The 16,056-nt window shown below is 37.5% G+C and overlaps 1 protein-coding gene and 1 pseudogene across 1 annotated transcript; both read right to left on the reverse strand.

The window, feature by feature from the left end:
- Positions 1-752: 752 nt before the first annotated feature.
- LOC132599498 (methyl-CpG-binding domain-containing protein 11-like) lies at positions 753-3,224 on the reverse strand (annotated as a pseudogene).
- Positions 3,225-14,249: 11,025 nt separating this feature from the next.
- Positions 14,250-15,818, reverse strand: LOC132643734 (uncharacterized). The gene has a single exon (XM_060360266.1). The coding sequence runs from the start codon at positions 15,816-15,818 to the stop codon at positions 14,250-14,252; it is 1,569 nt and encodes a 522-aa protein (XP_060216249.1).
- Between the last annotated feature and the right edge of the window lie 238 nt (positions 15,819-16,056).

Raw genomic sequence — 16,056 nt, forward strand, 5'->3', positions numbered from 1 at the left:
AATCCAAAAGAAAAAGTTTAACATAATACTCTTATGTTAAATTCTAACATTCATATGTAAGTTCCAACATAACTTAAGTAAATAATTCAAAAGAAAGGGAAAATTATATCTATAACCTCATTCACAACGAAATACTACTTAAATAACGTCACTCGTTATATGTCAAGTTTGTTAATGACTTATTCTTTCCAATATTAAGAGGTATAGTTTCAAAAATTAGAATAATAACACGGTTATGCTAAATGAATTAAAAAAAAAAATACAAGCAATTACATGTAACCACAAGAAGTAAAGGTTGGCAATGAGAAAAAAGGAAATGAAAAATAAATAATATAAAAAATACATTTTAAAAAATAAAAATAATTAAAAAGTAAAAAAAAAAAATAATAGAAAAAAATTAAAATAAACAAAAAAAGAAACAAACTAAAAAGTAATCCGGTAATCAGAAGGGTTACACCCAATTCACAACCCCCCCCCCCCCCCCCCCCCCCGGAGAATTGGAGAGTGTAATTATATCCTCTCAATTACACCTAATTCCCACCTAACTGTGTAATTACTTGGTCAAACAAACAGGCTAAACTGTATAATTGCATCCAATTCCAATTACCTGGGTGGCTTTCCAAACATGCCCTTAGCAAACTGTGAAGTACAGTACTGACCTGAACTAAAAAGGAAAAGTGACAATTTGAAGACAAGTATCTTAATTTCAGTTGCTACCTTTCGAGACAACACCATAACAGCTTGCATCATTAATAGAGCAATTTGGGAAGGCCATTGTTTTTTATGTCAAAGTTCAAGAAATCATGAGGCCCTAATAGAATATAAGTTGAACAATACAGATGATAACAACAGCAATACAATGTAATATAGAATCAGTAGCTAAGAATTCCAAACATATGCAGGACACGCCTACTGTTGTTTGTCAATTACCTAAATCAGGGCCAAGAAGAAATAAAGGCCAGATGATACACAAAGTATTATCCTAAATAATCAAAAGATTAACTTGAGGTGACTTGGTCTACTACGGTGGCTTGTTGCTGCACAGAATTGTTCTCTACAGAGTTGTTAACACCTACTGCAGCCGCTTCTTTGCCATTGATCTCCTCAATTGGAATCTCCCTGTCGATCTGCTCGTTTTCGTCTACTTTAGCATCATTAGAATTCTGAACCAGTGCATCTGCAGCGGCCGGAGCTTCTTCTGCCGTTTCTTCTTGGCTAACTGAGGTTGCCTTGCTGAGTTCAGCAGAATGAGATGAGGCATCTGCCCCAGCTGGAATAATCTTTATCTTATTTTCCTCGAGCACATTCAGGGAATCAGCAGCAGGAGCGGGAGCTTCTTCTGTACTTTCTTCTTGGCTAGCTGTGGTTGCCTTGTTGCGTTCAGCAGAATGAGATGAGGCTGAGGCGTCTGTCCGAGCTGGTTTACTCTCGTTCTTATTTTCCTAGACCACATCCAATAGTAGCTGTTTGTAGTCAGTTTTCAGGCTGTTATCCACTTCAGCTTCTTGATGTTCTGGTTTCTCTATGTTTCCCTCATCCAGTGTTTCTTCTTTTTCTTGCACAATTTCCATCTCATCTTCACTTGTTGGAGGCTCCTCGGGGACAATCTCGCCATCATTAGTCTTCTCCTCGTCATCCTTTATGTTTTCTCCATCTATGAGAACCTTCTTAGAGGCAATCTCTGCATCTTGGGCTTCTAGATCATCTGCATCCGGCAAAGCAGGTTCATCACTTCCCTCAGCTTCTTGCTCACCAGCATCCTCCTTAGCTCCTTTTTTGGAACTTGATTTCCTTGGTCTCTTACTGGGAGTTTCACTCTGGTGACTCAGTTGCTTTAGACTATTCACCCAATCTAGATGATCGTCTAGGAGTGTCACCTGAATAAATCAAAAAGTGGAGGATTCGTCCAATTAAGAAGGAACTTAAACAACATATTAAACAAACAATGAATTTGCAGCATATCATCCCAAGATTTACTAGACAATTCACTAGGAGACAAGTATTCCAGATATGCACCAAAAAAAGGGGAGAATAGAGAATATATATACCTGTACCCCAATCAAATTCAGAAGCAGGAGGTCCTCCTGGATGAGATTTCAGATACTTGTCCAGTTGCCTCTTATTCTTAATTTCATCACCGTCGAGTGCAACAAATACAATATCATTCCTTCTAGGGGTACCGCTCTTTCTTGGATTGAACTGGATAGACAAGAAATATACATACCACCAACAAAATACCAATAGCTTTAAAATCAAAATACTTCCACAAATCGGCATTCTAAATACAGACTCCACTTTTCTATTCAACCCTCTAGGCCACATATCCCATTCAGAAGGGATAAAAGGCTAGATTCACTGATATTTCATATCGGTTCCGCACAAGCAACTACAATAGGCGCCGCATTGAACAAACTTTGAAAGTAGCATTCAAGGTTGAAGTTGATTCAAGCTTCTGACAATCTTAAGAAATATTCAAACATCAACTGAATATCCACATGTTCATTAGAAGGGGGGAAACGAGGAAGTGTGCAAATCAGGTACCAGGACATACATTAGGTTTCAGGTAAGTCCTAACTGCTGGAATAAATACCTTCCCTAAATAAGCATCTATGCATACTCTAGATGTCTCATGGTCAATACTGCTACTGGTTGTCCCCTCAATAACATAAATAACTGTTCAGTAACTATCTTAACTCTTTCAAAATTATGGGCTGGAAGCCAGGTGACTAGACAAAAGGTGATTAAATCAACCTACTAACATTACTGCATCTTAATCGTGAAATTATACAGATCAGATAGAAGTCAATTCTGCCAAAGTTCTGCTCGTTTGGCCATATATTTTGGCTCAGAGATTTGAAATAATATTTGGATATTATTTCAAAAAAGTGTTTGTTTATCAAATTGGCCTATTATTTCTATTTCATACTTCGAAATATAGAATTTGAAGTTTCAGAACAGGTTTTAGGAGTTTTTCAAGTTTTTACTCACAAAATATCAACTGTGTTTTCATGTCCAAACACAACTTCAACTTTCAAATACGCTTTTTCAACTTCAATTTCAAATCTCAACTCAACTCATGTCCGAACGCCAATCAAATCCTGGTATAAATACCTTTCCCAAATAAGCATTTATGAATAGTATAGATGTCTGATGAAGAATTGCTCAGTAACTATCTTATCCCTTTCAAACTATGGGGTGGAAGCTAAATGAAAGAAAAAAGGTGATTAAATCCACCAACTAACACCACAGCATCTTAATTCTGATATTATACAGATTATAATTCTGCCGAAGTTCTGCTTGTTTGGGCATAGATTTTGGCTCAAAGATTTCAAACAATATTTGGAGATTATTTTCATTTAAGTCTTTCTTTATCAAATTGACACATTATTTCAACTTCAAACTTGAAATATAGAACTTGAAGGTTTTAAGAGTTTTTTCACTTACGAAACTTCAACAGTGTTTTCATGTCCAAACACAACTTTAACCTCCAAATTTCCTTTTTCAACTTCAAATTCAAATACTACTTTTTTTCAAATCTCAACCCAACTCATGAGTCATGTCCAAACGCCGACTAAATGCTGGCATAAGTACCTTTCTAATTATGAGTTCAGTAACTATGGCCTCCTTTTAAAATTATGGCCTGGAAGCTAGATGACTGAAAAGAGGTGATTAAACCAACCAACGAACACCACAACAACTCAATTAGCAAAACTATGCATATTATCTAGGAAACAATTCTACCGGTTCTGAAATCATAACAAAAATAAATTCTATTATGTTCATAAGTCAAATTTGCATATACATACTAAATATGCCTAATAATAGCTAGCAAAACCATCATGGACCTACTTATTTCAGAGTTACAGGTCACTCATAATTGCTAACTATTCATTCAGATATAAAAGGGAAAAAATACCTAGGTCACAATTAGCGCTTAATATATTACTAACGTACAAGAAAAACATAAGTTGTAGAAATGAGGATGTTACGATGGATGTGTGGGCATACTAGGAGAGATCGGACTAGGAACAATGATATTGGGACAAGGTGGGAGTGGCCTCGGCGGAGGATAAGATGCAGGAAGCAAGACTGAGGTGGTCCGGACATGTGCAGAGGATACGCACAAATGCCCCTGTACGGCGGTGTGAGAGGTTGGCTAAGGACGGTTTCAGCAGAGGTATAGGTAGGCCGAAGAAGTATTGGGGGGAGGTGATTAGACGGGATATGGCGCAGGTGCAACTTACCGAGGGCATGACTTTAGATAGACGGTTATGGAGGACACGAATTAGGGTAGAAGGTTAGTAGATAGTTGTATGTTGTCCTACTTAATTACCCTTTCATACTAGTAGTCACAGTGTTATTCTGGTAGTTTCGTGTCCATTAATCTCTACTCTTTGTTGTTTTGTATTTCGACTAACTGTTGTCTATTGTACTTCGTTTATTGTATTAGTTTCCAATTACTATTATTTTTCTTCATAATGCTTAGCTATAGTATTTTTTCATTGCTTCTTTACTTTCGTCAATTCTTCTCTGACCCCTTTTTGTCATGCTTTTTCTTGAGCCTAGGGTCTTTTGGAAATAACCTCCCTACCTCCTAAGGTAGAGGTAAAGTCTGTGTACACTCTACCCTCCCCAGACCCCACTTGTGAATTTCACTAGGTATATTGTTGTTGTTGTTCTACAAGAAAACACAACTCCAAATAATAAAAACAGCTAATCGAAATTTTATCACCAAATCATAGCCTCCTCATGTGAAATTTAAAGCAAACAACTCAAATGAAAAGCTAATAATCACAACCACATCAACCAAAATTATGTCTCCACCTTCAACCACTAACACACAGCTACTCTAAGATAATTTACATAACTACAAACTCAGATACGTGCCAGTAATGAAATCATAATAGAATTGAATTCTATTAAGTTCATAAGACAAATCTGCATACACATATGTTATACCCCATTTTAACCGGGTTAAATTTAGAGTACAACATATTGGAGATTCATATTTTGCTTTATTTTAAGGAGTCGCCACCTAATTGATTTTAAGGTGAATTAGGACACCTAATTATTAACTAAGGTAAAGCTGGCTAAACCTCCGTTAATAGTCTGTTTAAACAGTGTGATTCTAGGTAAGGGTTCTATATTATCCTAAAGGGAAGGGATTAGGCATCCTTTAGAATCCGTTAACTACGGTTATCCGGCCAGACTTAGGTTAATTAATTAATGCTAAATAAGATGCCTGAAATTTTAAGAAAATGGGCTAAGAAATGTTGCTAAGGTTTTTTAAGAAAAATATAAGAATGTTGCTTAAGATAGGATTTAGAGAAAATATAATAATTTGCATAAAAGAAGATTTTAAATGCCATTTATAATAAAATTTATAAAAGTTGCTAAGGCTTTTAAATAAAAAATGCTATTTAGAATGAGATTTGCAGAAAAAATATAATAATTTGCATAAAAGGAACTTCAAAATGCCATTTAAAATAAACTTATAAATGTTGCAAAGACTTTAAATAATAATGTTGTTTAAAATAAGATTTGCATGAAATATATAAGTAGAAGAAAACGCGAGTTTGTGCAGTGTTTAAATAAATATTGAAACAACTCAAATGGTGAGATATTAATTGATTTTGTGATTTAAGAGCCTAAACAAAATATAAAAAAAGGCTAATGTGAGCTTTCTTTATCCTTTTATTAACTAAGCTTAAAGATATGCGTAATTGACTCAAACCTTAAAGACTTATTTATAAAATATATTTGCGTATTAGTGAAATTCTAAATTTCCTAAGATAGTAAGAATAAAAATGATTTCTTTAACCCAAAATATGTAGGCATGCTATTTTGCAAATCAATTATTCCAATAAAAATAAATACTACATATGCTGTAAATATAAAAAGAAACTTAGTGGACTAATGATGAATTTCTCTCTTAAATTAACTACCCGTTATGCTAAAGCTAACCCACTAATTTTGCTAAGGTTCATTTTATCTAAGGAAACAAATAAACAAAGTAAAGTATTAATTGTGCAATACAAAATTTACGGCATAAAAAATAAAATAGAGGGGGCAAATGCTGTTAAATGGGCTCAGCCTATTTTCGGATTGTTAGTCATGCTGCTGTTGGAATGGGTTCAACCCATTTTTTAAAAGGCTGTTGCGGATCTGTTTTGCTGCTGTTGGGCCTCGGCCCAGCAGAGGTTTTATGCATTGCTGCGGATGGGCTGGACATGGAAGACGACCCGAGGAGATTGTGTTGGGCTTTTAGCCCAACACCAAATGCGGAAGAAGATGAGTTCGAGGACTCGTCATGCATAAAAAAAAAAAAAAAAAAGGATTAGTATAGCGAAGATATACAAAAACACGTCACAAAAAAAAAAAAAAAAAAAACAAGAAGAGAGGAAACAGGCAGTCAAAACAAAATAAGCCATCACATAAATAATAAACAAGAGTAGAACCTTGGCATGCCAATCTAATAGAGCAAATCTCAACAGACAAGTGATATATATATATATATATATATATATATATATATTAAATATGCATACATGTAATTTATAAACAAAATGGCAGATGGTGTGCACATATACATTTATTGGGCCTTTGCAGCCTAGCAAGGAAATAAAATAAAGCAAACAGCATTTGAGTCTATTTCCATTTGTGAGCAAACCGTGATATAATGATTGCTAAAGATGAGTTTTAAATTGAAATCATCTCAGCTATGCAAAGCCAGAGTCTACAACTATTTGAATTAATCATTTTAAATATTGGACAGTTTACAAACCAACTTGTCATATATAGAAAACAACAGAACCATGGAGCATGTGAATATGTATTTGGCAAAAATTTAGAAGGAGAACCTTCTAGTTTAGGCAAACTCACACGTACTTTACTCTATTGCCACAACTCTTGTTCTTCGTCAATTCTAATAAGCTCAATAGTAGTGAAAATGCTTATTATTCTCAGAAAAGCACTAGGATAATTGAAGAGAGATTGAATGAAGTAATGAAGAAAACAGGGAGTTGAAAGTGTGTTTTTGCTGTGTGTTTATTGCAGGGGGGGATAAGAATGAGCCAAAGATGACACATTTAAACATGTATGAGACCAACAAGGATATAAAGTATGAACAACTATCAAGTTAAAACCTCTCTTAGCACAGATCAATTCATGAGAACACATACAAGAATCCAGCTAGCTTTTAACACATTCAAATATTCCAATTGTTTGCAGGTTATTTAAACAGAAGCACATCCGCTAAGTCTAGCATGTTTGAAACTTTAAATCAAGACTAAATCCCTCAAAGTGGACTGGATTTTAAGCTTAAACAGGACTCATGACAAGATTACACAAAACTGATCGGAAGTATGAAAATGAGCTGAATAAAGGGATAGAACCACACAGGAGGAATACTACGCAAAAGGGAAATCAGGCAGCATACATACCATACACAGGTTTGGTTATTCGTTAACACCTAGGGGGTAGGAGAATGCCAAATCACATTAAGGGAACAACAACCTTAACAAATTGAACTTTCATTCTTTTGAATAAAAAAAGGGACAGAACTGAGTTTAAATACTTGTATCCCTTTAAAGAAACATATTTCGAGATCTTTAAATACTACAACCAATAGCAAATTGATGACACATACCACTGGTACTGGCTATACTGAAATCATCTAAAAATAAGCCTTTAATAAGCTTGAATGACTTAGAAAGACTCATACTAATCATTCAACAAGTTACTTGTTCTCCTGATAAGCAAGTTCAATACTTTAACCTATTCTAACTCAAATAAACCATCAAATAAGTACTGAGACTCATTGATTACAAATTAACATGAGCACCAATGAAGAATCCAAACAGAGATGAAGCCATTTAAAACTGCCTAAAACTAAACCGTGAATCTGAGAGCAAAGTGAAAACGAAGGAGAAGCGATATCACTTTTTATAACTGCAATGAACCAAGAAAATGTAGTAACTCGAATGGAACTAATCTCTACGCATACAAACAAATAATTTCTTTTATACTAAAGATTTATCATGAAGGAATCTGAACATAACAGTCCGAAACAGAGAAAACAATGGCCACACACAGCCTTAAAACTGCTAGCAATATGCTGGCATTATTCAAGGGACATAACGAGGACCAAATTATCCACTAAAGAGTAAAACATACTAAATTCAAACTAAACAAAAACTAAACAGAAGATATGGATGATGAACTCCTTATGGTCCAAAAGGTCATTTCCTTAGTCCTCATAATCTTAACTAACTGTGATTAGCTCACTAACAGTAATAACTGACTAACTAACAACATCATTCGAGAATCAATCATATCGAAGCTAATAGCAGAAACAAATGGAGGTCATAACTGATTATTTATAACTAACAAAAACAATATTCATGCTCACAGTTATAAGCTTACCACTTTATCGGATTAAACTAATTTAAACAAACCAAGCAATTCCATTAGCTAGCAGAACAGGAAGATCTTTCTTCTTCGATTACGATCACTATTTCAGCAACCAAATAAAGCAATATATGTCATATTTTTTCTAAGTCAATGATCATATCTATACCACAACAGCCGTTTCAACAAATCATACCATATATGCTTAGCCACATAAACAGGCTAACACAAAAACATATTTAACTAAACCTGAATCGAACTTGGCATATAAACACAGGAACACATCTTGACTGCTAAAACATAAATTAACTAAATAAAGAAGAGTTGTTTACATACTTAAATAGACCAAACTAAATTATCCTACATAAACATGTTTTACCACATAAACATACTAACACGGAAACAGATTTATCTATTAAACTAGAATAACTTAATTAAAACTAACATACTTGAATTATGAAACAATAAGCTAACACAACACAGAACAACAAAAATGCAACAAAAATAAAAAAAGGGGATGGAGAATTACCTTCTTCGGGTGCAGCGAAGTGGGGCAGGGGTCTCCAATCTATACGAACACTGTCGAATCCAAATTTGCGATGCTCGGATTTGCGACGATACCGAGGCAAACGAAGAATTGATTTAATATTTTTTCTTGATAACAAACGAGATTAAAACTGCCAATAGAACTCGTATTTTAGGGATTTTTGCGACTGAAAGCTTTGATTTTTAGGGGAGGGGGTTTCTGTTTCAGAGCTCATTTTTTGCAAGTCAATTTTGGGGGTTCTCCAACCTGTCCTCAACGATTCAACCCGCCACCCCTTTTATAGGGTTTTGTTTTGTGCTGAAGAAAGAGAGAAGGAGGAGCGGGAGAGAGAGAAGAGCGGGGGACAGCGGGGAACAGGGAGAAAACGGCGGTGGTGGGGATGAGATGGCGATGAAAGAGGGAGAGGTGTGCGGCTAGGGTTCGGGGATAAAGGGGGAAGGGAGGCGGAGAGAAAGAAGATGAAGGAAAAATGAGAAGGGGAAACCCTTTCCCTCAAACAGATTGGGCCGGACCCGGTCCCTTTTTGGACCGGGTCCATTTTTTGGACTGGGTATTAAAGAATGGGCTAATAAATTAAAACATGAACTGGTCTAAAAATTTGGGTCGAAAATATAGGCTGATCAAAAAATATTTATGAGTTGATTGGACTTCGATTTGGAATCCGATAAATCAAAATACGGACTGAGTGCAAGAAATAGTTTGGCTTCTAAATTTGAATAAAAGACCCATTTTAATTAGTAATATACTGAGTATGACAAAATATTATCTAATACAAAGATGTGTAATTATTAGGACTCGGGTAATAAAATTACATGATGCTACAATAGCCGTGCAATATCATTTTAACAATAAATAAACGTTGTCATTTAATTGTGCGAAATAAAAATGTGATACGTATGCATAAATTGGCAAAAAATGCTGAAACGTAAAAAATTATAATAATACTAATAATAAAAATGAAAGTAACGAATAGCGGTGATAATAATGCTAATAATAATTAGTGGTAATAGTAATGGTAATAATAATAATAATAATAATAATAATAATAATAATAATAATAATAATAATAATAATAATAATAATAAATTAATAATAATAATAATAATAATAATGATAATAACAGTAGTGGTGACGGCAGTAAAGACAATGACAGGATAATGAAATGCTGGTGTTAATAAAAGCTAATAATTACAGTAAACAAAAAATATAAACGTATTTTTAATTTTTCAAAAAAAAATATTATTTGCGTAAAGAGGTATTTCGGAGGGTAGGCGGGACAAAATTGGGTGTCAACAACTTGTCCCTCTTTGCCTGGTAATGATGAAAGAATTTTCGGGCAAAGATGTTGACTTAGTAGCCTATTTTGTCCCGGCTAAAGGACCACGGAGAACTAACGGTAAAGAAAATTACGGTCGAGCTCCGGTCTCCGAATCGCCTACATATCTCGGGTCGCACGAGAATCAGGCCGCGTGTAGTTCTGGGACGGCTACGATACCTATGACTGGAAACTCACGATTTGATGCGAATCTTCGCAAAATATTGTCCCAGTGTCGAATTATGATGACATTGGGTATTGTGATAGAACTCTGAAAATTGAGTGTGCTGGAACGCGAACGGGAAATTTGAAATTGGAGCCGAGTGTTCGAGGTAGATCTTTGACCCTTTGTCGGGAAGTCTGCTCATCCTTCCCGATGTATTGCCCCAGTTCGCTGCCGAAGAAAATAGTTCCACGTTGCGCTAAAGCACTTGCGAAACTTTAAACTAGATAAAAATAGTCAGTAAAAATAAATATTGAAGTAAAGCGATGCAAGTGCGGTGCAACGCGGCTGCGAGCATATGCAGGGCATTAAGAAAGAATAATAATAAAACAAAGCAGGTGCGGTGCGATGTCTTATGCAAAAATTACAAAGGGCGGTGCATGGCCCATGTAACATATGAAAGTGATGCAAAGGACGGTGCGCAGCCCATGCAACATGAAAGGCGGTGCTCAGCCTTATGCAGAAATTACAAAGGGCGGTGCATGGCCCATGTAACATATGAAAGCGATGCAAAGGGCGGTGTGCAACCCATGCATCATATGAAAGGCGGTGCTCAGCCTTATGCGGAAATTTAAATGGGCGGTGCGCAGCCCACGCAACATGAAAGGCGGTGCTCAGCCTTATGCAGAAATTACAGAGGGCGGTGCATGGCCCATGTAACATATGAAAGGCGGTGCTCAGCCTTATGCAGAAATTTAAATGGGCGGTGCGCAGCCCATGCAACATGAAAGGCGGTGCTCAGCCTTATGCAGAAATTACAAAGGGCGGTGCATGGCCTTATGCAGAAATTACAAAGGGCGGTGCATGGCCCATGTACCATATGAAAGGCGGTGCTCAGCCTTATGCAGAAATTTAAATGGGCGGTGCGCAGCCCATGCAACATGAAAGGCGGTGCTCAGCCTTATGCAGAAATTATAAAGGGCGGTGCATGACCCATGTAACATATGAAAGCGATGCAAAGGGCGGTGCGCAGCCCATGCATCATATGAAAGGCGGTGCTTAGCCTTATGCAGAAATTACAAAGGGCGGTGCATGGCCCATGTAACATATGAAAGGCGGTGAGCAATGCAGGAATTTAAATGGGCGGTGCGCAGCCCATGCAACATGAAAGGCGGTGCTCAGCCTTATGCAGAAATTACAAAAGGCGGTGCATGACCCATGTAATATATGAAAGCGATGCAAAGGGCGGTGCGCAGCCCATGCATCATATGAAAGGCGGTGCTCAGCCTTATGCAGAAATTACAAAGGGCGGTGCATGGCCCATGTAACATATGAAAGGCGGTGAGCAATGCAGGAATTTAAATGGGCGGTGCGCAGCCCATGCAACATGAAAGGCGGTGCTCAGCCTTATGCAGAAATTACAAAGGGCGGTGCATGGCCCATGTAACATATGAAAGCGATGCAAAGGGCGGTGCGCAGCCAATGCATCATATGAAAGGCGGTGCTCAGCCTTATGCGGAAATTTAAATGGGCGGTGCGCAGCCCATGCAACATATAAAAGGCGGTGCTCAGCCTTAAATATGCAGGAATTTCAAAGGGGCGGTGCACAGCCCATTCAACATATAAAAGGCGATTGAGCCCGAAATGTCCTATTTTAGGGTGGAAGAACCCGTGTATTCTGTTTTAGGGTGGAAGAACCCAAGTATCCTATTTTAGGGTGGAAGAACCCAAGTATCCTATTTTAGGGTGGAAGAACCCAAATATCCTATTTTAGGGTGGAAGAACCCAAGCATCCTATTTTAGGGTGAAAAAACCCAAGCATCCTATTTTAGGGTGGAAAAACCCAAGCATCCTATTTTAGGGTGGAAGAACCCAATATCCTATTTTAGGGTGGACGAACCTAATATGTCCTATTTTAGGGTGGACTAACCCAAGTATCCTATTTTAGGGTGGAAGAACCTAATATCCTATTTTAGGGTGGAAGAACCCAATATATCCTATTTTAGGGTGGACTAACCCAAGTATCCTATTTTAGGGTGGAAGAACCCAAGTATCCTATTTTAGGGTGGAAGAACCCAATATCCTATTTTAGGGTGGAAGAACCCAATATGTCCTATTTTAGGGTGGACGAACCCGAGCATCCTATTTTAGGGTGGAAGAACCCAATATCCTATTTTAGGGTGGAAGAACCCAATATGTCCTATTTTAGGGTGGACGAACCCGAGCATCCTATTTTAGGGTGGAAGAACCCAAGTATCCTATTTTAGGGTGGAAGAACCTAATATATCCCATTTTAGGGTGGACGAACCCAAGTATCCTATTTTAGGGTGGACGAACCCGAGCATCCTATTTTAGGGTGGAAGAACCCAAGTATCCTATTTTAGGGTGGAAGAACTCGATATATCCTATTTTAGGGTGGACGAACCCAAGTATCCTATTTTAGGGTGGAAGAACCCAGGTATCCTATTTTAGGGTGGAAGAACCCAATATGTCCTATTTTAGGGTGGACGAACCCAAGTATCCTATTTTAGGGTGGAAGAACCCAATATGTCCTATTTTAGGGTGGACGAACCCAAATGCTATGCGTTTGCGAACAATGATGTTGTGCCTTTGCAGGGCATTTGAAAGTAATAATGAAATGCAGGTGCGGTGCTTTTGCAGTGCGGGACATTTGAAAGCAGTAGTGCGTATGCAGTGCGATACATTTGAACGTAATAGTACATATGTAGTGCGGGGCATTTAAAATAGTAGGGCATGCAGTGCGGGAACTTTAAAGCAACAGTGCGGGGAATTTAAAGCAATAGTGAATATGCAGTGCGTGGTATTTAAAATAGTAGTGCATGCAGTGCGGGAACTTTAAAGCAATGGTGCATATACAGTGCGGGGAATTTAAAGCAATAGTGCATATGCAGTGCGTGGTATTTAAAATAGTAATGCATGCAGTGCAGGGAATTTAAAGCAATAGTGCGTATGCAGTGCGTGGTATTTAAAATAGTAGTGCATGCAGTGCGGGAACTTTAAAGCAATGGTGCATATACAGTGCGGGGAAATTAAAGCAATAGTGCATATGCAGTGCGTGGTATTTAAAATAGTAATGCATGCAGTGCAGGGAATTTAAAGCAATAGTGCGTATGCAGTGCGTGGTATTTAAAATAGTAGTGCATGCGCAGATCATTTGAAAGCAATAATATCTGTGCGTGTTATAAGAAGATTCAAACCGCTCGATGCGCAGTCCCTGCAAAGCTGTAAGCATACTTCAGCTTCCGCAACTGGAAACCTTGGTGATATTTCACCACGAATAAAATTCCTGCGCTCAAAGAAAATTATAAGTTTCGAAATTTGTGTTGATTTTGAATCATCCTTGAATCATCCTTGCTTCATGACTTTCGTGATGTTTTCTTGATGCTAAGATTCGTATGCCGTGCATTATCGTTGAGGAGTAGCTAAAAATCGATTCTGCGCTACTCAAAGAAAATTTGTTAGTATAAAAGGAAGTGGTTGCCTTGCGTTGAACATTGAAGCTTTGGCTTTGAATCTATGCTTCTCGTTGCTATGCCATTGCGGAAATCTGATTATGTGAATATGGCTTGGGATAAGCCGTCTGCAAACTTTCTCCAGTTCGACTATGGGGGAAAATTGGAATTTTTATTTATTGAGACCGGACCCAACATGGGCGCCTACGTATCCTGCTACTAACAGGAATCAGGTCGACCGTAGTTCATTGTAAAAGTCTAGAAAAGATTACAAAATAGCGGCTACTCCTAAAGATGGGCATGTGGAGAATGGTATTCTCAAGTGGCGAGATGATGTCCCTGTCAGTCTGCTTGACTTGTTGCACGCTTTCTTTTCAGATGCCTTGGTGCCAGTTTTGATGGGTCACCCTTAACAACAATTGTCTTTGTGTTTGCAATATTACCGGTTGAAGGCTCTAGCTGTAGCTTTATCTTGCCACTTTCAATCATGCTTTGAATCTTAAATCTTAGTGCTGGACATTCTTCAATGTCATGTCCTTGAATGTTTGAGTGATAAGCACAACTCTTAGATAAATCAAAGTTTGGCGGTGGATGCTTAGGTATAAATCCCTTCTTTGGTTGTAGAATACCCTTAGCACTCAACCTCTTAAATATATTTGCCAATGGTTCATTTAGAGTAGTGAAGCAAAAAGATTTCCTCTTCTTTTTATGTTGAGAGCTTGATTGTGCTTGGTGAAACCGTCGTTGGTAGCCTTGCTGGGAGTTTTGCTGACGAGGACATTGCATAGTGGCATAAGATTGAAAAATTTGGTGACTTTTATGGCATTGCGCTTGATGCAAGGTCGTGGAAGCAAATTGGTTTTCCTTCATTTCACTTTGCAGATTTCCTAGTATCTCCGTTTGGAAGGTTTGGTGAACGGCTTGTGTTGCTGAGCTATCTGTAATTCTCCCTTCTTGAATGGCATTTTCTAGTTCTCTACCAATCCTAATCAAATCAGAGAAGTTGTGTGCACAAGCTCCGAGCAACTTATCATAATATAAGTCTTCCTGAATTTGGATGAAGATTGAGATCAATTCCCTCTCGGATAATGGAGGATGTATTTTTGAAGCTTCTAACCTCCATCGTATGGCATATTCTTGGAAAGACTCATGTGGCGTTTTCTTTACTCTGAGCAAATCGGCTATGTGCGGATCACCTCCATTGTTAAACTCGAATTGCTTTATAAATCCGCGGGCCATATCTTCCCACGTAAGCCATTTGCTAAAATCTTGTTTAGTGTACCAAGAGAGTGCTGATCCTGATAAACTTTGAATGAACAATCTCATTCGTACGGCTTCATTATGTCCAATACCAATTAATCTGCTGCAATAGTCCTTTAAATGAGCGACGAGATCTCCCTTCCCATTGAAAGTGTTAAACTTAGGTATTTTGTACCCTGACGGAAGCTCAACGTTTGGATGCACACATAAATCTTCATACTTCAAAATCTGGAAATCTCTTGAACATAACTCTTCATTAATGACTTTCCTCAAATCGTGGAGTTCTTTTCCCAAATCTTCATGGCAAAGCGACTTGATTTCCTTTCCAGGCCACCTATATGGGGATATTGCCAGTTCGTTTTTCTTACTTTTCTTGAATTGAGTGGTGGTTATGGAAAATTGAGGATTAGGAATTATCGCTACTTGATCGGGAGTGTAGGTTGAAGGCATTTGTGGAATGGTATAGGTAGGATCTAAGTGAGGCGAAATGGCTAAGGAAACATTGCTGGAAGTTGAGGTTGTGTTAGGAAGAAGGCTTAAGGTATTTCCCAGATTGGCTACAATATTTTTTCGAACCACCTTTCCCTTGCTATCGTTTTGTTCTTGCACCAAACTCATACCGGTGTTGAAAGCTTCAAATCTCTCGGCCATTGTAGTCTCGTCCTTAATGCAGATTCGCAGCCAAAACAATGTTCAATGCCAGACAACCTTTTAAAGAGAAAAGTAAAACTTCATAAACAAAATAAAATGTTATTGCATGAAGTAAAAGCTTCATAAACAATATATATATATATATATATATATATCTTTTTTTTTTTAAAGTGATCTAATTAAGCAGGCTCTAGATTAGAGACGACTTGAGTCATATAAAGGAAACGAATGGACGAAA

This window comes from Lycium barbarum, chromosome 6, assembly GCF_019175385.1.
Source record: "Lycium barbarum isolate Lr01 chromosome 6, ASM1917538v2, whole genome shotgun sequence".
Taxonomy (NCBI): Eukaryota; Viridiplantae; Streptophyta; class Magnoliopsida; order Solanales; family Solanaceae; genus Lycium; species Lycium barbarum.